At 36.7% G+C, this 27,069-nt stretch overlaps 1 protein-coding gene across 1 annotated transcript in view; it reads right to left on the reverse strand.

Annotated features, from left to right (window-relative positions):
• LOC122805462 (protein LBH-like) overlaps nt 1-27,069 on the reverse strand; it is a 701,144-nt gene that overhangs the window by 455,873 nt on the left and 218,202 nt on the right. The window contains exon 2 of the mRNA XM_044075638.1: nt 11,315-11,414. Coding sequence (XP_043931573.1) covers nt 11,315-11,398 — 84 coding nt within the window. The 5' untranslated portion in view covers nt 11,399-11,414. The remainder of the gene's footprint in view (nt 1-11,314; nt 11,415-27,069) is intronic.

Raw genomic sequence — 27,069 nt, forward strand, 5'->3', positions numbered from 1 at the left:
GTTTACATATAAAGTTCATATAAGACCCGACATCAATAGAGAAGCTTACTGGCACCTTTAACTTATGCTTATCAGCACTGGTCTCTTTTTTCTTAGACCACCTATCCAAATAATAAGGCCAAGCCTTAGTATATCGCAAACTAACTACTTCTTGTATTTGCTTCTGTACTTCTCTCTCCCCATAGCCTCTGGGTAGTAAATCATTCCTCATACTGTTCAATTGTTGATGGAAATCTGCATCCCTAACGTTCAACCTAGATGCTCTAAAAACCTGATTCCTAATGACATTATCAAATAAATAGGTAGGGTGCATACTTCCTTTGCTTAAAAGATGGTTAACGTAACATTCCTTTCTGTACAAGCATGTATATATGCTCCCTTTTTCAATATTTACTTAAACATCCAAAACGTTTATTCTCTCATATGAGACAACAGATGTAAACCTTAGAAAAGTGGTGATTGCATTCAAGTACATAAGAAATTCCAAGAACTCCTCTTCTGTACCTGCCCATAAAATAAAAAGGTCATCTACAAATCTACAAAAGAACAAAACTTTGTTCTGATATGAGCCACTCAATAAAAACTCATGTTCCCATACAACCATTACAGCATTTGTATAGCTATTGGCACAGGATGTGCCCATAGCTACGCCATTACGCTGCCAGTATAAATCATCACCAAACAGAAAAACATTATTTTCTAAGACAATACTCAGTAAATTCCTCACTAGTATAATTTTACTTTCAGAGAAATCAGAATACATTTCCATAAACCTGGTAAATTTTTCCAACCCAATCACATTGGTTATAACTGTAAAAAGAGAGACCACATTGAGTGTTACCATGAGAACACCTTCAATAGAGTTGTAATTATTGAAAGTATATAAATCTCTCAAAAACTGTTCCGTGTCTCTTAACACATGCTCTCTACTATTTAAAAGTGGTCTCAAACATTTTTCGATGTAAATAGATGCCAGTTCAGAACACCAGTTTCTACCGGACACTATAGGCCTCATGGGTGGGTAACTAGTGCTCTTGTGTAGTTTAGGCAAACCTTGGATAATGGGCATTGTAGGTGAGGTAACCATAAAATAATATAACAGACTGTTATCTATCATGCCATTCAAAAACATATCTTTTATTTGCTTATGCAATTTTTCTCTGAACAGCTTAACCCTAAAAGGAGGCAGTTTCTCATAAAAAACATCTTCCTTCAGCATGTGAGACATAGTGAAATCATATTTATTTTTATCCATGATAACTATAGGCCCTCCCTTATTGGCAGGCCTGATTACTATTGTGTCATTCTTCTGTAAATCCAGTAAAGCTTCATGCCTTAATTTTGTTAGATTATAAGACTTTTGCCCCTTGTAATGTTTATGCCTATTAAAATCATTCAATTTATGTACATCCTCTATGCACATTTTTCAAAAGCATTAACTAATGGGTTAACCGCAGGTATAAATGTAGTAAGCAAAAAAGCAGGTATAAATGTGCTAGGTTTTTTACAAACATGACTACCTTGCATATGTGTAGTCTCTGTGCCATTAAACTGCATTTTTAACATCAAATTACGTGTAAACATCTTTATATCAAATATAACATCTGGAAAGTCAGACTTACCAGTGGGTATTAAAGACAATCCTTTTTGTAACAAATTAAACTCATCTTGAGACAGAACGTGACCAGATAAATTCAATATCAAGTCTTTCTTTGGTTGAAAAATTTTTTCTTTATATTGTTTGGGCTCTCATTCAACCCATCGTGCTTCCTTTTGTTCCTGCTCCTGCTGCGACCTCTGCTCTGTTGTTTCAAGGCAGGTAGCTTTTGTTCTCTTATAGGTAGTGGGAAATTCAAAGGCTGCACACCTGTGTTATCTAAAAAAATCACTGTTGGCAGAATGGACCATGCCTTGCTTTTCAGTAGAATTAGATTCTGTTGTTCCTTCAGCTGCATTATGAACTTGTGCTACAACTTGCATTGTCTTTCTCCTAGCCCCTGGTTTCTTCATTGCAGTGACTTGTGTGTATGCATCATCATACACCGATGCCTCACTGACTAGAGAAACAACATTCTGGTTAGCTGCTAAAGGCAAGGAGACAGAATTAAACAAGACACCATTCTCCCTGCCTTGTACTGTATTGTTCACAGTCTCTTGTGCTCTCGGCCAAGTGAAAACATGGCCAAGATGAAAATCAATCCTGTCTCTCTCCAATTTGCCTAGTTTTGTTTTCAAAAGTTTCCTTTCATAAGTAGCTACTGAATCAAACACCTCAGGCATGTATCTATCTACCATGACAGCTCCAAATCGATTCAATAGTTCATTATATAAGGTGCTAATAGTAAAGCTTATGGTTTTCACCTCATTATTTGCAGCAGTTATAAGCAGTCTCAAATAGCCCAGACTAGTATTTATATTGAGTTTCTGCCATTCACTTAGAAACATGGAATCATTTGGTAAATATGAAGGCATTTTCAATATGCGTAGCCCATGTGGTATAATGCCTTCTTTAACACAAATTTCAAGATGAAAAGATTGATACTGATTACGCTTCAATTTGAATAATTCCTTTTCTAAGTTGAGTAAATGACTCTTGAACAGAATAACATCCACAATATCATCCACAAGCATCCTCAGGAACAGCAGATAATAATGGATTAGTTTTCTTAGTAAAATTGTTCACAAAAGTGTCTACCTTAGTCTTCAAAGCAGTGTGCTCTGAAGGACGGGTGTGGTCCACTTAAATTATCTCATGAGAGGTACTAAATGAGTATGCCCCTTTAAAACCTGTTTTGAAGTCACGTGATTTGAGGTGGTAGTTTGCTGTTATTTAAGTGGTATGAGTTTATATATTTTTTAGATCTGAGGAAGCACCAAGGTTTGGTGCAAAAGCGCTCTTCTTCCATTGTTTTATTGTTTTTATTGTTTTATTCATTTGTATGCAGTTAATTAAATTATCTTGAACACCTTCTGAACCAGCTGACTTTTTGTTTATGGCTTTGGATTTATGTTTATTAAGTCGGCCTGTTGCTCCTTCATTTACTGGTGTAACATTAGACAATTGTTATATCGTTTCAAGGTACCCATATCCATGGAACTGGCTATGGAGAAATTGGAAAAGTACATATCAATGATGTGAAGTCCTTTACTGGGTGAGCTACAAAGGTATGGTGCATGAGGGTTTAATAGTGATGCACTGAGTATGCTTTTGGGATTTGAGATTAGACTAGGCCATATAATACTAAATTCAAGGGTCAGTGGTCCTCAACACACAAACTAGCTGCTGTACACTAGCCAGCTCACAAAGTAGTTTTCCTATACTCACTGAGTTACTGATACAGTTTCAGAGGTAGTTTTATAGAGAAAATATGGTTTCTAGGTGTCTGGTTGTATACAAGGCACTACTAGTCACCACTGCATGATGAACAGTGGCAAGCAGCCCCCCCCCCCCAATTTATACAGGCACTTAAAACACAGGAAATGGGCTCCTGAGCCCTCTAGTTAATAAAAGAACTACACTTATAGCTTTCGTATGTGGTTTCCAACTCATATAGGCCAGGCCACCACATACTGCTACTAGATGGAATATCCCAATCATCTTAAAGTAAAAACACAAAAAATATTGCTTGAGAGTGCATGCCACCACAAAGCAACTGTAACAAACTAGCTAGACAAGGCAATTAAAAGTCAATCAGACAATATTGACAGTTTGAGCAAATGCAGTAAAGTAAGCCTTAAATGCAGATAAATGCACAAATAAAACAAGAATCAGCAGTCAGTAACTTAAATAGCTTCTGATAGCGTGATTTCTAAATACAAGTTCTGAGCTTTTACCTGGATGGTGGATGATGCAAGGACATCACTTCAGAGACACAGGAGAGGTCACCAAGCATTGTTGAGCCCTGTGAGAACAAGCCAAGAGCCACACAAATGTTGCAGAACTTCTACTACAATTTAACACACATGAAACTGGTTTCTAAGCCTTCTGGCCATTACAATGGCTACAATTATGCTTTTCTTGTGTTTCTCAACTCAGATAGAGTTCTACTGCCACTAGAAGGACTAACCCAGTCTTCTTAACATAAAAAACACAGAAAAGATTGTTTGAGAGTGTATGCTACCCCAAGAAAGCTTTAACAAACTAGCTAGACAAGGCAATTGCAAATCAGTCAGACCAACAACAGGCCTAATGCAGTAATTTCAACCTTAAATGTAGATAAATGTACAAATAAAATAAGAAATCAGCAATCGATCAGTTAAAAATCTTCTGGAAGTGCAAATTCCTTGTGTGAATGAGTATGTGTATGCATCCAGTGTTAGACTGGCATCCTGTCAGTAAATTTGTTTTTCTGTGTTGTGCTTAATGAAGAGGATCCACCTCCCAGGTTTCCCTGAACTGGATAAAATAAGTTGAGTATGATTCTGTGAAGCAACATAAATAGATGAGTAAAGTATGACTTTTTTGTTTTTATGCAGAGTTGTGAGTATACAGCATCCAGTAAACAGGGGAATTTGATAATGCATTGGAAAGTGAAATACGTTGTGGGGAAGTAGGAAATGAATTGATGGTAAAATGGAATTGCTGCTTGTTCCACTTCTAGCTAAAATAGGCTGAATAGGTGGATGTAATGTTTTTCATCTGCCATCTGTAAATATGTGGAACTACAAAGTATTTAATAGTGTGTGTGTGTGTGTGTGTGTGTGTGTGTGTGTGTGTGTGTGTGTGTGTGTGTGTGTGTGTGTGTGTGTGTGTGTGTGTGTGTGTGTGTGTGTGTGTGTGTAAAGCCATTTTCACAGTATAACAGTAGTTATCTGTAAATACACAGGCACATTTGTAAGTTTTAATCACATAAAATGGTAATATTCGGATATATGTTTGATAGACTGTATGATTGTATGTTTCTTGGAACTGCAGTCAAATTGCTTCAAGTCCCTTCTGACTAGGGGATCACATATCAGCCCACTGTCTGTGTAGGGAAGTAAGCACATTTACATATTTGGGGATTTACCTTGACCCTGCACTTACTTTCAGTTCTCATTTTCACTACCTTGAAATTGCAATTAACAAATTTACCAAACATATTAAAGTCTGCAGCATTGTAGCAAGGCAGGCTTACAGTAAACCCCTGGAATGTCTAGTAAGGCTCTGTTTAGTGTTCCAGTTTGAATATGGACTCACTCTAACTGTCTTGCCCTTTTCCAAAAATACCCAGAGTTTACAGATTCTCAAAAACTAAATAGTTTTCTCTCTCCCAGAACATTTCCTTTCCCAGAACAGATCACTACTGTATTAGTATTTTTAGAGCCAGTTGGCATCCTTTTCATTCAAAAGCTCAGCTTTAAAACATGCAGTGCTGTATTATAAGCTCTGTTACCTACAGTTCTGTCCCACTAATACAGTTACATCGTACATTCAGACCTAACATCTCCAGTTCTCCCAGAATTCACAGAATAGTCTAGTAATCCATGTTGTTAACCCTTTGGCTTTTGAAAATGCATTTTCCATTCATGCAGCCAGAATGAAAAATGTAGTAAGAAGACATAAGAGAGATTTCACTATCATGTCTCATTCATTTCAGGCTTTCATTCTCCACTCTCCATTGAAACAAAATGTCAGTGCTTTGCTTAGTACCTTGACAACTATCTTGGCATTTAGAGATTTCTTTCTATACTTTTCTATCTAAGCCTCTTAGCTTGGATCTAATGCCCTTGCTAATATTGTCATTCTGGTTTCTTGTACTTTTAAGTGTAAACTGAATGTACCGATAGGTCTAATGTAGCAACCAAAATTATTCATATTTTAGGTGCATTTTAACTTGTGTGCCCAAATTGCTATCTACATATTACCAATTACTTGGAAGTAGCTGATGATTTAAGCTGTGGGCATAAGAACTTTAGGAGTCCGAAGCCCCTTTATACTTGCATTTTTCTATTGTTTTCTCAGTCACCCTGGTGGCACAAACTAATAGAGGTGTAACAAAACAAAGACTATTTGCTGCCTATTTCTTAAACTAAAGCCGTTCTTAAATCATACCTCTCAACCTCTAAGACCAAGAAATCTGGACAAAGCCATATATAATGGGAGGACAAAGGCCCAAAAATAGGGACAATTTTTAAATATTGTTCTTACAAACTTAGAAAGTTGATAGAATAACAGATTATGAATTAGCATGCATTTTCTGAAGAGTATGTCTGTAACTCAAAGGCCTGTCATTATTTTTGGACTTTAATCCTCAGTGATTAGCCAGAAAACCAAAATTTTATGAGGAACAGACTAAAAATATGAAGCAAAAATCTGGACATTCTGCAAAAATCTGTAGAGGTATGTCTTAAATACATCAGCAACACGAACTGGGAGAGTCAGCAGAAATGGGGACTATCAAATCTGCTGTGGATATACAGAGGTCCAGTAAAACAACAGGTAGCTTTGACAGCCGAATATTGGATATTAAACTTGGTGCTGATGATGCTAAAGTATATTAGTGCACTAGGAAAGGAGACGATGTAAAAATGTTTACATTTTAATCTATAGTTTAAGAATATTACTTCAGCATAAAGTAGGAGTGAAGTAGATTTTTCTTGCTTGAATTTAAATTGTTTTAGTATTATTTTTGAGAGTTTTTATATATGCAGAAATGATTTTCTATAGGAAGTTTGTGAAAAAGCACTTTAGGTTTATTGATGATTTTATTTTTATATGCAAGGGTTGGTATGAAAGGGTAGAAGAGTTTATAGAAAGTTTACATGAAAATAGATTTGGAATACAGTTCAATGGATTACAGAATAGTAGGCGAGAAGAATGGTAAAGTGAAAACAAAAATATATAGAAAATTTGAACAACAAGACCATATATTACATGGCACCAGTTGTCATGCGCCCATACATTATAAAATATGAGGAATTCCTCAGAGTCAGTAGGTTATGTAGTGATGTACAGGAATGTGGAATGTACATAAGAAAAGTAACTGCTATGTTTTTGAAGAGGGTAAGTAAGGGAAGGGTATAAAAAAGTTATGAAAGTTAATGAAAAAAACTAGTGGTTATAATAGCGAAGTAGTTATAGAAAGAAGGATAGTAAGAATGAAGGGGAAATTTTATATTTTGTCTCAAAATATACACTGTTTGCAGAAAGGTTGGAAAATTTAGTAAAGTATTATTGGACAGTTATAAAAAGGGAAGGACCTTTTCTGAAAAATATCAAATTAAGTTTTTCCTATAAAAAAGGAAGAAGCATTAAGGACATGCTGGTACATGGGGAGTTCAAAAGACCCTTAGTTAAAAATAATCAAGAGTTCTTTTTTAAAGGAACTTCTCCATGTGGAAGCTTTACAGCTTGCCAGTATGTAATTAGAACTTTCCCAGTAATCAATGGAAAAAAAGTTTCAAGAGCAAGGCTATTTTACCTGTAATAGTGAAGGAGTAATATATGGCATAAGAAGGCCTTGCAGGAAATATTATAGAGGGGAAAGTAAAATGAGCTTTGCTACAAGACTCAAAGAACATATAAGAGATATAAGGAAAAATAAACAGTCTAGTCCAGTGGCGGAGCATTTTTATAATTGCCACAACGGGGATCCTACAGGCTACAGTGTTAAAACAATTTAGAAATGAGTATTTTACATTAGAAGGTATTAAATATAACCTATGAAAAAAGGAATCTATTTTTATTTTAAAATATAACACACTTTGTCCTAAGAGTCTTAATAAGGAATGCAACTGGAAATGTTTTTTTATGAGTTGACTTTAAGATCTTAATTGTCTTAATTGTATGATTGATTGTTGGGTGTGTTTTTATGTATAAAAAGGAAATTTCATGGTGGGGAAAGATATACTCTGTAAAGGCTAATGGTAGCCAAGGCACTAGAGGATTTACTGGGCATTTTTCTTGAGAATTTACTGTGCTTTTTATTATAATAAAAGAACTGTGATTATTACTGATTATTACTAAGTTTTTGAGTCGCTGGCCTACAGGTTGGAGTGGTTTTCATTGATTCAGTATTTCTTAGTGGTTTTGTATTGTTTTATTATTATGTTTACTACAAGAAACAGAAGGCATTGTAACCAAGTTTTAAAAAGCATTTATCTCTCTCCCCCATCCTGTTTTTTTTTTCAGTCTAACTCAGTTTCGCATTTTAATATTCCTTTTCCTCTTAAAAGTATATGGTGGCTAAAAACACTAATATGTTAAAATATTGTATACCAAGCCTATCAAACAAGCTAGTCAAGTGAATGCTGGTGGGATAAAAAAAGTATATAGTCATCAGGTTAGCCAAAGTTATAGTGCTGAAACTGAAACCAGTGTAAGCTCCTTAGAACACTCTAAAGTTATCTTTTTAGGAATGCACAATATCAGACGTTTTGTCTGTGTGATACACAGAGACAAACGGATTACAGCTTTTTATCCCACATCTTCAGAAAACTGCTACCTAATGGGTTTCAGGAAACCAACATTTTCATCTTCTCTAACATAAAGAGCACCAATATTAACAAAAGGATTTGATACAGATGAAAATGGTCCAGATAACTGCATTGTTGTTCCTCCATTTTCATTACATACAGATACAAAGCTCCTATACACATGTATGCGAATGATCAAATAACGATCTACATCATGATGATTAACAGTCACATAAATGAGAAGGTGTCAACAGTCTCAGAATATACTAACAATAGCCAGTGAATGTTTTAGTTTCTGAAAAACTATATGATAACCTACTGGACCACTCCTGCCACAGCCTTTTGCCTTAATTTCTCATGGTGGTTTTAAAGTAACAGATCTCAGTTTTTACATACATTTACAGACATACATTTTTTATACTAGCACAATATATGCATCAAGATTTCTTTGTGACACATTCAGTAATTTTACATGTTGTTTTATGTATTGTTCAAAGGAGTAGTCACTTTTTGGCTGGGTACTTTATTGACTCTGGTCACCTGTAATTTCAAAAACATTATTTGCAGGAACGAAACTGTATGCAAATACATTTTTTTCTAAATTTCTTTATACACTTGTATCATGAATATGAGAGAAAATGTTAGCATTTGACCGGGATTTAAACTGAGAATCTTCATCAGTATGCACTGTCTCTGGTCCATCAAAGAGCTGCTAGGCAGCAAGCCTTTGTTCATTTAGGAAACTTCAGCATGTTGTTTTAATTTCAAGTCACACATACACAGATATATGTGCAGTTTAAGAGCCCTGTGAAGTCATTATTTAAATAATGAAATATGAAATGATGACTTGAATAGAAAGAGCTACTGAGGCACTAAGCTAGGTGCATCCTTAACAATGTTACTTTCCTTTGCGCTAGGAATGTCAAGTAGGTTGCTTTAAAGACAAATTACACATAAAGACACACACACACACACACACACACATACACACATGCAATTACTGCAGATGTACAACTAGTCTGAAAAATGGTTTGAATGGCATAAGAAGACCGATATGGTTGAGGAGCTGAAAAGGTAATGTGACAAGCAATGCAATACAGAGCACAGTAGGACATCTAAGAGCAATGATTTTGTAAGTCTGCACCAGGAGATACCAGGAGAGCTTCAGGTTATAATACATAGCTCTCAAATGGGAAAGCTGTGTGTGTGTGTGTGTGTGTGTGTGTGTGTGTGTGTGTGTGTGTGTGTGTGTGTGTGTGTGTTGGGCAGGAGAGGGTTCCAGCAGGCAATACGGAGAAAAGAACCAGGTTAAATTAGTTCTGCTGTGAATGTAAAGATTACAGTCATAGTTACAATAAACAGGGATAAACAAGCAGCAACTTGCCCAAACTGCAGTCAGTTTGTTCTCAGTCACAGATGGTATGATCCTACATATTGTTTCCTTCATTTATAGAAATCACAAAGCTTGTTAGCTAAACTGATGATGATTTAACACCTTTAGTCTCCCCCCACCCAAAGTGGTGTTCTAATTACAAGCAATGCTTTATGGAAACTTTAGGTGCTGTATTCATTTTGTTCTCTTCTTTGCATAAGTGCGTTCACCTGCTGGTATAAAGGGAGAGCGAATCCCTGTCTATACTGCCTCTGTTACTGGCGGTGTAGTTGTGGGGGTGATGGGGACACATTTGGCACCCTAGTTTGAGAATGGAAAGCTGACATAAGAGTCTGCATCTCATTACAAAAATATATATGAACACATGCAATCAGGACAAATCAAAAAACAAATGCTCTGTTCAGATGTGTTTGTCATGTGACAGTTTCAATAACATTTATTTCTGTTACTGACTATGTCGAGAGAGGTCCAAAAGAAGGGGATTCTGAAACTCTGTTAAACATTAAGGATTTTTGCTGGCAACTTAGGTTAGGAGCCAATATGTTGCCAGGTGTGAATAAGGCAGTTAATATTAAATGTGTGTGCTTAAGCTGAATGCAGCCAAATTACGATATATGGAACATACCAGCACCTTACATTCTGTAAAGGATCTTTTATTTTTTTTCTGAACAGTGATAACTAATAACAATAATAAGTAAGGACAGCATTTTCTAGTGTGTGGACAGATATTTTCAATTGTTTGTTAAATATTAATAAGTCGATATGATAGAAAAATATCATTGTGTTTTAGGTTCATAGATTGGTACTAGACTAACTGCCCTTGTGGCCGAGTTTAAGTCTAGCCAGTCACCCCATATAAGAATCAAACCCTGCACTTTGGGTCTGTAAGGTAAATACCTTAACTGTTATACCAGCCTCCGACCTCACTTCCTGTATTTGTTATAATCACATGATCTAGTGTTACAAGATTATTTAAACAATCTACAGCATAACAGCAAATTTTCTGAACTTAAGAAAATTTAAATAATTCTTGAAGAAATGTGAACTTGAGGAATTCTGTTTAATAAAGGATGACACTCACTATGCCATGTTGGGATCTTGTGATTCCCTCATGTGTGAATTCTTTTGGTGTTTAGAAGGGTCATTTCCCATACTACAGGCATTTTTGGTGCTTGATGATTTATTTGCAGGCAAATATCCCAAATGAGACCACTGCATGCTCCCCACACTGACATCACTATATATTCCGTGTCCATCAGGGGTGACGTCAGTAGTTTACTAAATCTAGAAGTGCTCCCCTCAAAGTGTGATGGTGACTTTGATTCCAACAGTCTTCAATCATTTAGGGAACAAATGGGGAATAGTAAACATGAAGTGGGGTCCTGGATGCTCATGATGAGTACAGGACAGCACCAAAAATAATTGACAAAAAAGCAGAGGTTGTCTTTTTAATCACTACATACATGTCAGATTACTTTACTAGAGACACCGTTTTAATTTATGCAATTTAAAACGTATGCTTACCTGAAATGGTAGTCTGTCATCATTGCATTTTAACCCAATGTTTTCCATGCTACTTTTGCAAGCACTCATCATGACCTCTGTCATTCTGCAGTGAAGTACCCTGTAACACACAGAAGGAAAAACAGTTTCAACTTTAATTTGTCCAAGCAGTTCTATTACATCCCATAAAAGCACTCATAGTCTGTGCAGTTATGTTTCTATTGTAGCTAGCAAGAACTAACATGTCGCTTAATATATATGCTGATGATATGATGCAAGCATATATGCTGACTACCCAAACTTATATATCCAAAATCCAAAATCACCACATAGCTAAGAAAAGGGAATATCCTGAGAAATAGCCATCTCAGACTTGGTATGTGTAAGTCCATTTTTTCAGACATTCAGTGTTCATGTTTTTGGACTAGGTACCATGTAAAGGGTGTATGTGTAGGTGTGTGTGTGTGTGTGTGTGTGTGTGTGTGTGTGTGTGTGTGTGTGTGTGTGTGTCTGTGTGTCTGTGTGTCTGTGTGTGTGTGAACATGTAACTAACATGCATGAAGTAAATAATAGTTTTCAAGTTAACTGAGACTATGTTCTTAATTTTACAGGATATGATACACAATTCCTACTACAATTTCCTATTGGTACACAGTATGTTCCTTCTTCAAAATCCTAACTGCATCAGGTGTAACAAAGACGGGAATGTAACATAAAGATATGCCCTTCCAGAATCATCATCTCATAAACTATGGAAATATGGTATTAAAGTATTTTCTAAATAAGATAAGCAGATGGTATTTTTCATTTTTGTAACATACCTGCAACTGTATGTACTACACACAGTACATATAGTACATATGCACTATACACAGTGCTAATGGTTACATACGTAGCATATACAGTATCTGTAACTCTCTCCTTAACCTTCACAGATACTCTTTTCCATAATATAACTCTTAAAAGGTATGCCGTACTAAAATATTCCTACTGTGATGACAGAAAGGCTCCACAAAAGCATAACACTATACAGAAGATACAGAAAGTTATAGGCAGTATAATTTAATGTACATGAAAAAAACACAGTTACTCACTAGTGCATCGCTCTGCTACTGTTTACAGCTAATGTCCTAATCATACCAACTAAAGAACTGTCAGTAAGGACAGAATTTGTTGGTTTATAATTTCACTTTAAAATCTACCTACACCTGTAACTAGCCTGTACTCCTCACCTAAGGGGAACAGACGCTTTTGTCAGTTTCACACTTAATTTCTCCAAATCCTTTGGGTTTCTAATACCATGACAGGAATGGACCCCATTCCTAAATCAAAGTATGATTAAAGATCATGAAATTAGTATTGTTTCAGTCTTTGATGTCAGCCAGAAGTGCTCTTCGCAGCAACCGCAATGTGTCCAGTAATGACTCCTCCTGCAATTTGTACAGAGTTACATGTATCGTTAACATATCTAAGTATGATTGTAGATTCTTTTTTATAAGACCCGTTGCCCCTGCTACTATTGAAACTGTCTGGATATCTTTCTTCCACATTGATCTAGTTTCTGCCTGCAAATCCTGATATTTTATTTTGTGTCTCTCTGTATGCAAGACACTGCAGTCACTTGGTGTAGTGATTTCAATGACCAGTGCTACTTTTGTTTTCTTTTCATGGACCACTACATCTGGTTTTGTCAAATCTATCTTTTGAACTGTTGGTAATGGGTGATCCCATGTGATGTAGACTTCATAATTTTCTATGATGCTTTGTGGCTCATGTTTCCAGTGTTTTTCAGCTACTTCAGTATTACAATGTTTGCACAATCCCCAGTGCAACAGTCTTGCCACATTATTATGCCTTTAGTATGTCACAACCAGCAACAAGGTGTGCAACTGTTTCCAATCCTGTTTTACAAAGTCTACATTTGTCTGTTTATCCCACATTCAATGGATTTTGTAAACCAATGTGTATGTAGTCCACTGTCTTGGGCCGCCAATATTAACCTTTCATTTTTGGTTTGAATTTGCCTCTCCCTAACCATTCCTGCATTCAATACTAGGATGTTCCAGGAGTTTTCTATACTTGCAACTATATTTATGCATTTTCCACATTTCTTGCCTTCTCATCTGATCCTTCACCTTATATTCTTTCTTTTGTTTTTTGCACATTCAGTTGCTGCCTGATTTTTATCTACTTCTGGTTTGATTTCCATTCCAACTTGACTCCTATATGCTTCTGCTAGACTAAGAAGGGAAGTCATCTTAGACTTATTTTCCTTATGTTTCAAAACTTTCACTATGCTTGGGTCTTGTGAGATCAGTAGATATGTATGCAGTCTCATGATTGCAGATCTATACATGTAATCAATTTCAAGGAGACCCATACCTCCTTCAGAACGAGGAATATATAATCATGATATGCATTGATTTTTATAAATCATTTGATGAGCATGAAGCATCCTTCTTGTTTTCCTGTCTAATCTATCCAACACTTTTTGGAGCCAGTCAATCACTCCAAAGCTGTAAGTTAGGGCACGAAGAGCAAATTGGTTAATAGCTTGAACTTTGTTCCTAGATGTCAATGCTGTTGTCAGGATTGATTTAAGTCTTCTAAAATATTCCTTACAGAGTTTTATTCACATTTGTCCATGTTTTATTGTTGATCCTTTATCACTTCTCAAATATTTATACATTCAATCTTGCTCAAGTTCTTTTATATCACTTTCTTGTCCCAAACTGATGTTTTCTTGGTGCTGCAGCTTTCCTGCTTTAAAGGTTGCTTTTGCACATTTATCAAGACCAAATAACATTCTTCTATCATCTGAAAAAGTTTTGACTACTTGCAGTTGTGCTTTCAGTTCCTCATCTGATGAGTTATACAGTTTTATATCATTGGCAAAGAGAAGATAAGTCTTTGTACTTTTTTGCATTCTAGGACCCAAATTATAGCCATGACCTAATGTGTTAAGCAGACAGCTTAATGGGTTATGGGCAAGGCAACACAACAGTAATGACAGTCACCTTGGAATATCCTCCTTTGGATTTTTATCCCTGGAATAATAATTTGTCCTTTATCATGGCTTAACTGCAAAGTGGTTTGCCACTGTTTCATGGTCATTGTGATGTAGTTTATCAGTGTATGGTGTATCTTACACATTTTTAAGTACTCTTTTTTCCATGAATGTGGGACACTGTCAAATGCTTTTTTTGTAGTCTATCCATGCCATACTTGGATTCTTCCCCCATTTTTTATTTAACAACAAATGATCTTTTGTTCCATATGACTTTCTTTTATTACCCTTTTATTACCCTTTTGTGCTATTGCCATAATTGAGTTTTCTTCTATATGACTATAAACTCTGTCGGCATCAATTCCAGTGTACAGTATATATAGTATACAGTGTATAGATTATACATTGTCAGAGGTCTACAGTTTTTAGAGTAGCTTGCAGGTTCACTCTTTAGTAGGAGCATTGTTGTTCCTCTTGTTAGCCAGGCTGGTGTCTGTTTGGGGTGCACATATAAATAGTTCTTACTCATGACTAAATCTTCTTGCAAAGATGTTAATACCTTTAGCCAGAAGTTAGGTACTGCACCTGGGCCTGGGGTTTTCCAGTCAGAGGCTTTTCTTAACTTTGTTTCAATTTCTCTGGCTGTTACTTCATCCCATTTCATATCCTGCACCTTTGAACTTCTTATTCTTTCTTTTACTTTTTCTATCCATTTAGCATCTCTGTTATGCTCCACATAAATATTTCTCCAAAATGTATTTATTTCTTCTTTTTTTTTTGGTGGTCTTTCAATTCCTTTTATGCAGTTTCCCAGTTCTCTATAAAACTTTTTTGGGTCATCAATAAATTGCTTATTTTGTACTTTTCCTTTATATTTATCTGTGTATCTTCTAAGCTTTTCTGCCTGTGCTGATATTTTTAGTTTATTATTTGCGATAATGCATGATAAATCCTGATCCGCTGTAATACTGTGCATTGCTTTTATCAAGTCTATCTTTCTGAGTATTTTTGTTGATCTGTTCCTTCTTCTATACTCTTCTAACAGTGACACTTCTTGTCTTAATTGCTTTATAGTTTTTTCTATTCGACACTTCCATGATGGCATTTTATTTCTCCCCTTCCTTTCCCTTATTACCCTGTGTTCTTGTGGTAGGAGTTTATCTGTTATTAATTTGGCTGCACAGTAATGTTTCCTATTTCCTTCTGTTATATCACATGAATCTCTATGGGACAGTCCTAATTACTGCATTCATTTGTTTTATCAAACTTCTAACTTTTTGGGTTTTATTGACTTTTTGCAGTACATTTCTTTCATTGATCTTAATATGTCTATCCATCTGTATTAAATCAAGCAACTCTTCTCTTAGATCATTTTTTTTCTAAACTGAGAGCACACTCTTTGTTCACCATTTCCTACGGGCATTCTATTGAAAGTTCCAGAGCTTCTTCCCGTGCCATGTTCTCTTCAGTTTCACCTGGTGTCATCCGTTCTTCTTTCATATGGGAAATCACGGGGCTATCACTCCATGACATTGACTGTATCAAAGTTGCCACAGTTTCCTGTTCTTTCCCCTTATTGAATAGCTCAAACTGAACCTTTGTACTGGTTACCTATGGGAGGCTGCAAAGTATCTTCATATGTCAACTGATTAGATGCTTCCTACTCCACTGATTTCTCCTTAATTTGGGTGTCAATTGCTCTATCCTGTTCTGTTGTTGTCTTGAGTTAAATTTTCAAAAGTAAATCCTTCAGTGTTAAGGTAATCCATAACCTCAGCTTCTATTTCTTTAACTTTTCTATTACTAATCCTCTTTTCTACATTTCTTCTTTGTTTTCTTAGTTTTTTGTATTGTAAAATTTTCCATATCCAGATGTCTTTGCCTGTATTTCTCTTCAAATATCTTTTGCAGGGACGTCGGGAGGCATATGCACTGTACTGATTTCAGTACAACTTCTTTAGAAGAGGGGGTAGCTTTTTTTTTAAAAAAATGTACGTACATATTTTTTTCTTTTTTAAAACAGTGTTGGCTCCTTTAAGGAGCATACCAGCCAGTCAGAAGTGAGCTCGCGTCATGTCCGGCTGGCTGCGAGCGGGAAATGTGCAGGAAGACAATCGCAAATGGATTATCGCTATGAGCGGGAAATGTGAAGATGTAGTGTGTGGAAGGCAATCGCAAACAGATTATCAGGTAAGAGAGGTGTGTGTGTGTGTGTGTGTGTGTGTGTGTGTGTGTGTGTGTGTGTGTGTGTGTGTGTGTGTGTGTGTGTGTGTGTGCCATGTGAGAGAGTAGTCAGAGAGTGAGGGATTTGCTGGATTTTCTTGATGGAACATACCCAAAAATGCACAGCTACCTGTAAAACGTTTGCAAGTTCCATACTGATTGTATTGATCTTGCAAGCTAGTAGCATGACATATCTTTACCTAAAATTAGTTAGGATCTAGATTAGATGATAGTGTTTGCTGTCTGTCATCTATTTATTCAGAACATTTAGTTGAAATTTCTTGCGCAAGCTTATTCCAGTTTGCATATTAAATATTTTAATTTATTTCAAGTAAACAACTTTATTATTCAGTTTTAAATACTTTGGCTAGTAATTAATTTATGAGCTTAAATGCATGCATATTGAATCTTGTGTAATGACTACTGTTTATTTGACTATCAAATAGTGACTGTTCAGAGCTAACTACTACTTAAATCATGGCTTAAGTTATGAAAAAAAAAATTATGTGCTTGGTTTTGTCTTGGGTAGTCTAGCTTGTTGGCAGTGTTGCTATAGAGAGTGTTGGTACTGTAACCTTACCATCTAACCCTCTTTCTAGCCAGCCCACTAGCATAGAGAGATAAAACCCTAATTGCAATGTAGGCAACCAAGGTGCATGATGGAGCTGACAGGAAGGATGGGAATGCCTAAGTTGAGAAAGAGGAGTAAAGTACGTCACATGGTAAAGTGATCCTTCAGAGGAAGGGATGGAACAATGACCTGGGAGGTAGGCATGTTGTTCATCAAACTGACAGCTGGCAGTAGCCTTCATTGAAGTGTACAGGTACATGTATTTGTGTTACAGGTAGGCATTGTGAACCACATGGTGACATGTCCCTCCATCTATGGGAGGTCATAGTTTGGATAAAACCTTGGCTATACCTGGTATGCCAGCAAGGGCACAAGAAACCCTGATGTCTGTCTGAATGATGCCATCCCACTGGTGGCTCCCACCCTAGTGGATATGACTCTTACTTCTTAGGAAAGGATGCATTTAAGTTCAGTGTGGGTGGTCTGATGGCTGGCAGCCATGCGGGCAAAAATATGTAGAAAGAATCATTTACCCACATTTTTGGAAAGGTGTGTGTGTGTAAATGCCCCCACATAATACACCTGCTGGCTATAGGTGTTCAGGCTCAAACCATGTACCTTTGCTTCAGGGTAAGAACAGCCTAAAGTCCCTAATCACCACCATTTCTGAACTTTGTTCAGATTTGTATTTCTAACAGTTGTGAGCTATGGTGAGAAGTGAAAACTGAGAACTGAAGTTGTATTTCCCCCATTATTGTTTCTGTTGTTTGTCCAGGTTTTTTGTGCTAAGGTGTGAAGTGAGAACTGAATTTGTATTCCCTCATTATTGGCTTTGTTTGTCCAGTTTTTTTGTGCGAAGAGGTTGAGAGCCATCTAAATGATAGCCATTAAGCTTTTCTTCCTATTTTTCAAACTGCTGATTTAGCATAGTGGTATGTTGCACTGACTGTAGTGCATATGGTTCTGGGTTCAAGACATGCATGGTGATAAAACAGCATTTTATTCTAGCAACTTTCCAAAATTATACAAGCAATGTTTAAAATGTGTCCCTGGTTTTTGGGCTTTTGTCACCCCCCCCCCCCAATAAATGTTGGCTTTTTCCAGATTTCTTGTGCTGCAAAGTTCAAAGATATAGCTGAGTTTCGACATTTTACAAGGAGCTGAGCTGCAGGGGGACTAAAGTTTAGTGCTGCTTATGCTGAGTCTGCTTGTACTGTTAATAGCACAACAGGTAGTGTACTTGCTTTTGATGCAGAAGGCTGTGGGTTCTTCTCCCACAGTAGGTAGATGCATTGCTGATACTGTACTGTGTTGTAAATGGGGGTGGATGCTGTAGTCTGTTTTGGCGAAGATATCTAGTAGTAACTATGAACCTGTTACCAGTTTGCCATCCATTCCCTATTGCAATATTACTAGCGTATCATTGTTTTTAATGCAACATAGGCAATTTATTCCTCAAGGGCAACAGGCACTTTATTTGTAGATGAAACCATGAAATATAAAGTTGTTTGCTAGCAGCAGCCTCTTCATTAGTTACATATTTCTTTAATGTGGAATTATGTAGATGGCTTTTACTAGTTCAGAGATTGTGCATATTTACTGATACTGGTGGACTGTAGAAGTTTGAGTAGACTTTTATGATGGAAATGTTATGAATTGGGCTGTTTTGTCATTATTGGTGCATGCATTTTGTTTCATTGGTTACTGGAAAAATGTTCAAAACAATAAATTTAAAACGCTCTCTAACAACTATACTGTATTGTACAAGGAATATAATTTAATACAGTCAGAAAGGTGTATCAAAGAGCACGTGTATGTTTCATGTGCAAGGGGCCTATGATTTGAAAACAGCCTAAAGTTCATCTTTATCTGCCACTGGCAAAATGTATTTTCTTTGAATGTGGGTTTCAATGCTGTTTCAATGAATGTGAGTTTCAAGGCCAGAGAAGTTTTAATGCTAAGTCTAGTTTCATTGTGAGACTGCATTGCTTTGTTTAGCAGATATTTATTGGTGTTCGTGCTGTAAAATGCAAAATAAAACTTTTCTGGCAAATCATTTAGGAATGAAGTCACTAAATAATGACAGACGTTAAGTTTCAGACGTCATAATCTTCAGAAAAATGCATGCTAAAGCAAGACCTGATATTCTATCAACTGTCTTAAGTTTATACAAGATTAATTTTTAGTACTGTTTGTATGTTCCCCCAATATATTTGGCCTTGTCCAGATTTCCTGCATTAAGAGGTTGAGAGGTATGTGCAAATGAATCGCTTTATAGAATTAGGAATATCCAAACCTCTCAACTGTCCCCAATTTTGGCTCAAAATGTTCCTCTCTCCCTAATAATCTCTCCACAAAATAGCAATTTTGGAAAACGTGGAGGGTTTACTTTTATAAATAACTGTAATGATCAGAGTTGTACATTACTTTTATTTCAGAAATGCATGTAGGTTCTCTAATTTTGTCAGCTGCTCAAGTTAACTGTGCTCATATTAAAATGGTGTCCCTTCTTTGACAGGTTCCCAGCTGTATTGACTGGCAATTTTATATTTTTGCATCACATTTTTGGTCCGTTTTACATAAAATTGCAGTTTTCTGGCAAATTAGTGGCAAATCATTAAAGGCTGAAGTTAGAAAATAATGGCAGACATTTGAGTTTCAGATTTCATACCTTTCAGAAAATTCATACTAATGCAAGACCTACTACTATTCTATTATCTTTCTAAGTTTATAAGAGCAATATTTAAAAAAATGTCCTTATTTTTGGGCCTTTGCCTCAGTTTTATTTATGAGTTTGTTGCTGTAAGAGGTTGAGAGGTGTGTGTGTGTGTGTGTGTGTGTGTGTGTGTGTGTGTGTGTGTGTGTGTGTGTGTGTGTGTGTGTGATAGGTAGCATACCTCTCAACTGCCCACATTTTGCAGAATGTCCAGATTTTTGCCACATATTTTTTGTCTGTTCCTCATAAATTTTATGATTTTCTAGAAAATCATTGAAGGCTGAAGTTGCTAAATAATGACAGACATTTGAGTTTCAGACTTCATGTCCTTTAGAAAAATTCATACTAGCACAAATCATGTTATTCTAGCAACTTTCTCATACTAGCATAAATCCTGTTCTAGCAACTTTCTAAGTTCATGAGAGCATTATTTAATATCTGTCCCTGTTTATTTTAGGCTTTGTCCATATTTCTTGCACTAAGAGGTAGGTAGGGGTGTGTGTGTGTGAATGAAACACCCTAGTTAGGGGTAGCAGGTGGTTGGTAATTTACTCAAGCTCAAAAACCTGTACCTTAGTTACAGAAAACAAAAGCATGAATCCTCTACCCCAACTACCATGCTGCATTTTTCAAAGAACTGACTTTCAGGTTCATATTCAATTCAAGGAACTGAGTTTGAGTGAATCTATATTATATTACTGAAGAGGCATTACAGCGAATGGCTCTTCATCGACACTAAAAGAGCGAACCGTGAATTACGAGAATGGCCGTAGCTTGGCTGGGGAGGGGGGTAGCAGTTTGAGAGCTATGAGTACAAATTTGAAAATCCTAGCTACACCCCTGATCTTTGGTGATGCTCTTTTTGCATTGATTAGCTTTGCTTTCTCCTTTACATAAATATTGCATCGTATTAAATCTCTTTTTCTTTCCCATTTCCATATTTTTTCTTCAGATGTCTCCTGTTCCTCTTGTTTCTCCTTACTTTAGGAACTAGTTGTTCCATCGTGCTGTGATATGACCTGTGTTAGACTTTCTACACTGAATCCTTCACGTGACAAATATTCCATAACTTCACCTTCTATTGTTTTAATTTCTACTCGACTAATCTTCTCTTCTACATTCCCTCTTTGTGATCTTATTTTTTGTATTGTGAAATTGTCCATATCTGGATGCCTTTCCCTATAATTTGTCTTCGAATATCTTTGGAGTTGCCTTTTTTGTGTTGATTAATTTAGCTTTCTCCTTTGCATAAATATTGTAACGTACGAGATCTCGCTTTCTTTCCCATGTCCATATTTCTTTTTTTATGCCCTTCAAACATCTCGAAATTTTGTTCTTTAAATTTTTGTACTTTCTCAATAGCTTCTTTTTCCAAACAGCACAAGGTTTATTGGCCTACATAGTGTTTTTCATGAATTTGTTGTGTTAATGAACACACTTTTTTATTTGAAGCTTCTGACAGTTTTTCTTGTGGAAATATTTTTCTTTACTCTAATTTCTCTCTTGATCTTTTTGTATAGCTTTTGTCTGGAAATTCTGGGCTTTTTGCATAATACTAACAATACATAATTTCTTTCTTATCTTCAATAGTCCACTCTATCATTTGTATGGCTCTTTCTTGGCCTATCAGTTTTTGTGATTTTTGTGGACCGTTACTTTCTTCTACAACATGGAGCCATACTCCCCCTGGAGCTGACCGAGCCCCATCTATCCCCGTTGTCAGAATATTTCCATGTCTTGAGGATTCTACACTGTCTTTTTTTCCATTCCTAGTTCCAGTGAGCCTACCAGGGTTGGGCACTTTTTCATCCTGGCCTTGTGCACCCTGCTATCTTCTTTATTTTTTAACCTACTTCGCCCATGATTTATGCTATAAAAATACAGTTGCTATATCAGTGTCGTCTTGGTGAGATTTTGAGAAAAACAGGGTCCACCTCATGAAAGTGCTCACCAAGACTCGAGGATGAATTCAATTCCAGCATTACTTCTCACCTTTTGTTGATTTTATCATATCTTCCTTCTGACTAAAGGTGTAATAGATAAAAAAGTGAGTGTTGCTGTGGCATCATCTTGTCAAGAACACCTAACTTGAATGCAGTCTTTAGAGGTTTTGTATTGTAATGGACTTTAAAAATATATAGGTCCTTGAAAATAAATGGTAATATTTTCACTAGAGAACTGGCTGTAACATTAGAAATGCTCAATATTTGTTCACATGGGGGGGGGGGGGGTCCAAGGGGATAGCTAGTCCAATATACTTTCCTTAAATTTACATGTTGACTGCGTCTCCACATTGTTTTTTCAAACTTTCATGTTTTCACAATTAGTAATGCACTTCCCACTAATTAAAACAGATTTGTTGCCATTCCTAATCAAGTACAGAGTATTCTTTCTCCTACAATCAAGTGACAGGTGCACAGGTTATACTTTATCTGAACACTGGATACATATAACACACACTTACACACTCACACCCTTGACAATTACAAAAAATGGAAGTATTTCTTCACAGTGGGTTATATTCCTTTTGACAGTGTTATCAGTGACAGAAACCACCTGACTAATTGCCTTTTCCCTGGAAGGGCTGAAGAACTGTGTGAGATATTCCACCTGTCATGTGCTTAGTGACCTGTAGAGAGGTGTGGTTACCTCCCTACTCCTTAAGTAAAATTTTCTTTCTCAATGCTCACTTCTACCACAGCCTTGTTAATATGGGCTGAAGCATTGTGATAAGGACACCTGTATCTTTTTCCCTCTATGGTGACAGCTAGTATATAACTTCCTGGCTGATGCCCCATTCTGGGGTGCTTGGTCCCTAGTTATAAGACCTTGCATTGCATAGCACTGAGCCCCTTGTAGCTACTTCATGGCCAAGCTAGCTGTTGTACAGAGATTCTGCTGTATGCATTTCTCCTCTCCAGTTTTAGTGTTATCTATATATTTGTTGATCATGCCTTCACTACCTCTAATAACTCCTGATACAAATATCCCAGATGTCAGACACTGGATAAACCCCACTTGCATCTATTTAGGCATTTCTTTAGCCACTGCACTACCCTGTCCCACCCACAAACCTCCTATTTTGCCACTTAGCTATTTGTGGGGACAGAGTAAAAGGCCTTGGTAACTTTAGGGACACCACATCTGCTGGATATCCCAGTTCCATTTCCATTGTTTATTACTTATAGAACTGGATAAGCATAAATTACCAAGATCTCTTGGCCGCAGACCCAATCTGGCATTCACGCTCAGGATTGTTGGTCCCCAGGAATTCCACCAGACATTCACTCAGCACTTTCTCCATAGTTTGCCTAATATTGAGTTAGGACTAGCAGATCTTTGGTTACCCATAGTTTTTCTTTTACTGTAGTCTTCTTCTACTCCTGAAGGAATCAACGAAGAAGGTCTGGGAGATTTCATGACTTTGTCTATCAAAGTCTTCAGAAATCCCTGGGGTGTGTGTCATCTATGTTTGGTACCCTGTTCTTTCAGTTTCATCTATTTATTTTTTATTTTTTTTAAATTTGTTTACTGGGGTAGAGCACTGATCAGATGTGACCAGTTTCAGCTGCAGCCCAAGAATACAAAGAAATTTAGAATTACATTTAGTGAGAGACAGCCAGAATATAATGACAATATACATCTGTAAAATACCATTCATTATCAGGTAATGACAGTGCAGAGTATATGCAATTGTAATATTGCTTTACAAAAATCAAAACAAATGTCATGTAGGAAGTCAGGTGTATTTGATCATTATAGCTGTGTGTTGTCAGGATAGTTGAGTGGAGTGAAGGATGTTAAACAGATGATGTGAATGTTTGGAGGGAGAAGTTATATTAAGCAATAGGGTATGTGAGTGAGAAGGGAAGATCGGTGCAAGAGGACCTGCCACATGAGGGACAGAAAATGTGAAGTAGCTGAGGTTAGATGATATGGCTGGATGAGAGGCAATTATAGTTGGCTGATAAGAACAGGTAGGCCTTTAGATGAGTCTTAAATTCTGGGTGAGATGAGGTGCCTTTTATTAGTGGGGGGATACTTTTCCAGAGGTTTGGACCTTATATAGAGCAGCAGTGATTTGGACAATGGAATTTAGTGTTGGGGCATCTCGGCTGCTTCTCTCTTTTCTTACTTGTTCGTATTTCCTCCCTGCTCCTTTCCTACCATTCCAGTCTAAAACTGCTCCTGCTTTTTTTTTTCTTCTTTGAGTATTATTGCAAATAGCTAATTTAGACATTCTAACTTCTCTCCATCCCGAATATATTCCCTTCCATCCTTGTTGATGTTTGCAATTCTGTTGTAAATGGGCTTTATTTGCTGGAGAGAGGTTTCTGGGTTTACATGAGTGGTTACAATTTGTCAGATATTGTACATCACTCAACATGAATATCTCCTTTGAACAACTATGCAGTCCATGCAGATAACGGCAGACTTATATTTGCTTTATGTTAACCCACAGTCTTTGCAAATGAGGCTCCTTTCAAAACTGTTTTGCAACATCTGTTTAAGGGATATTTCAGTAGTTCTTAACTGATTACAAGTTATGCTTATCAGAAATCTTGTCAGTGTGCAGTAATATAGTTTATGTAGGCAGTCAGTATGTAATAGGTAACAAACAGACCAATGCTGCTATATAGCGATGAATTCCTTCTACAAAGATAACCTCCAGACTCCAGTCCAGAACTGGTCAGACTAATTCCTGCCATTCCACCTTTCCTTTGCAACAAGCTGACTTAAAAAAATGCAGCATTGTCTCACTGAAACCTTGTCCCTACTTCTCTGCAATTAACTCATTACATTTTGCAGACTACAGAATACTGTTTACAACACATCCAGTTGTTGTTTGCATGCTATAGGAACACTATACAGCTTCCCTGCTGCTGCTGCAATCATGTTGACAAATCAGTGGTAATAAATGCACCTTTCTCTAGCAGGCAGCCTAAATAATTAACAGTGACATATGCAGACTCCTGAAGGATGCAGCTTGTGTAATTAAAATTGACAAATAAAATGAGGTGCAGCAGGATACCTGTGTAATCGGTGGTACCTAAGATAAGTGAGTCGGTCTTTGACAAATCTCATATTATCAAACACGCATTGTCAAAATGACTGTAAATGCTAAACAGCACAACAACCCTTAAAAAGTAACACAAAGATAATTAATCATTGTATACATGATTTTTCAAGAAGCGTATATTGCCCTGCACCTTCAGATATGTACCCTCCAGCACAGCAAAAAAAGTATAGAATCTCCTACTGTACTAGTACAGACCTTTCAGCACAGGCTTTACACAGAATTTATGTAGTGCATGACGACAATATATGTATTGTTGCAGAACAATTAAAACAAATATTTACATTCTGTGCATTTGTGTAAAGTAGCAGCACCACCACTTATTACATGTAGTCTTTCGGCTTTTCCTGGTCAGGGGTCCGCTAATGATTGGCAGTGGAATTTTTGCTGTGCCAAGTTGCCAGCCCAACACCCTACCTTCAAAGAAGGCACACCCATTCACACACACACCTACCTGCATGTCTTTAGATGTTACTCATCTTTGGGGAGGACATGCAGACTCCATACAAGAGGCACTCCAGCTGAGAATCGAACAGGAGAACCTCTTGTTGTGAGGCGACAACGCTAACCACTGCACCACCACCACGGTCACTTATTACATGTATTAACAAATATTTACATTATATACAGTAAATACTCCTCAGAGTTGAACAGGCTAGGAGTTAAGTTAATTAGATGAGCAGTACAGAATATTGAGTTCATTAGCCATTCTCTTGAAAACAAGTACAGGTTGATTTTTTACTAGTTCGAACTTTAGTTTTTTTTTTTGAAGGTCTGAAGAGTGGTTTGCTGCTTGACTTGTGGAGGGAGGTGGTTCCACACAGATGTTCCTACTTTTGAAGCAACTCTTTTTATACTGTTGTTTTGAATCTGGTTAGGTAAAGTCTGTCCCTGAATCAGTAGATGTGATCTCTAAATTCAAGTTTTGACTTTTATGATAGGCACTGACCTTGATTAATGATTTTGAAAAGTAGAGAGCTAAATAAAAAAGGTGGTTCTGCAATTTATGGGCAACCATTTTATGCTATTAATTAATTTTGAATATGGGCACTTGGCTCTGCAAGAATGGCAGAGCTGCACAACTGGTTTAGAGTGGTTTGTACACACTGTGATATTAGCACTGGCATGACAGGCAAGCAGTGAGAAACCATATGCAATTTTGGTAATCAGACCATTACATACTATGGTTTGTCTAGCTACAAGAGATAGAAGAAGTGCTATTTTGTAACACAGTTTAAATTGTGTTAGGGTTTTACTGTCAACATTGTATGTGTGATTGGTAAAAGTTACGAGTAGGGAGTAGGGTCCAGTGTCAGACAAAGGCACGTTTGCTCTGTGGTGCTAGGAATGAAGTTCCCATTTTTGTCTGTGATTTGCATATGAGGGAGATTAAGTAACTTTTTTTAGCTGCTAAGACCATAGCTTTTGTCTTATTTGGAATAACTAGTCATCTGCTGGAGAACATCCAGCTGCAAAGTGATGAGAATTTGGATCAGAGGTTATCTTGAAGTTCTGTAAGATTCTTAAATGACTTCATTAGTAGGTTGTTAACAGCATATACAACTATCTTGGGGTAGGAGAGGTTGCCTGGCAGGTCTTTGATAAATAATGACAACAGAAAACTGTGGTACTCCAGGATTGAGAGTACCTGGTTCTGAAATTTTGTCATTTATTTATTTATTGGCATTAATTACCAAACAGCGCAGTGGTGTAGCAGTTGCATTGTCACCTCACCTGTGCAGAGTCAGCATGTCCTCCCTGCATTCATGTGGTTTTTCTCCGGGTGCTCAGGTTTCCTCCCATGTTACAAAGGCATACATCTGGAGTGTTTCTCCCTGGGCCTCCGCTGAAAATTGGCTTCATTCCAAGTCAGACTTTCCCAGCAAACAAATGTTAAATAAAACTAAAATAAAAATAAATAAATGCCAGGAAAGTCTAACTGGGTAGAAGCCCATTTTCAGTGGAGGCCAGGGGAGAAAAGCTCCAAATTACTACAAAACATTTTAAGAACAATAATTTTACAATCTTCAAAAATAAAACAAAAACATCTGCAAAACATTTTATGAACAATAATTTTACAATCTTCAAAAATAAAACAAAAACATCTGCAGTTTAAGTAATTATAACAAATTAAACATGTCAAATGTAACCTATAAAACAGTGTTTTAGCAGTGTTATCTGC

Source organism: Protopterus annectens, chromosome 6.part1 (genome assembly GCF_019279795.1).
Source record: "Protopterus annectens isolate FY-2018-M chromosome 6.part1, PAN1.0, whole genome shotgun sequence".
NCBI classification, from domain to species: Eukaryota; Metazoa; Chordata; order Ceratodontiformes; family Protopteridae; genus Protopterus; species Protopterus annectens.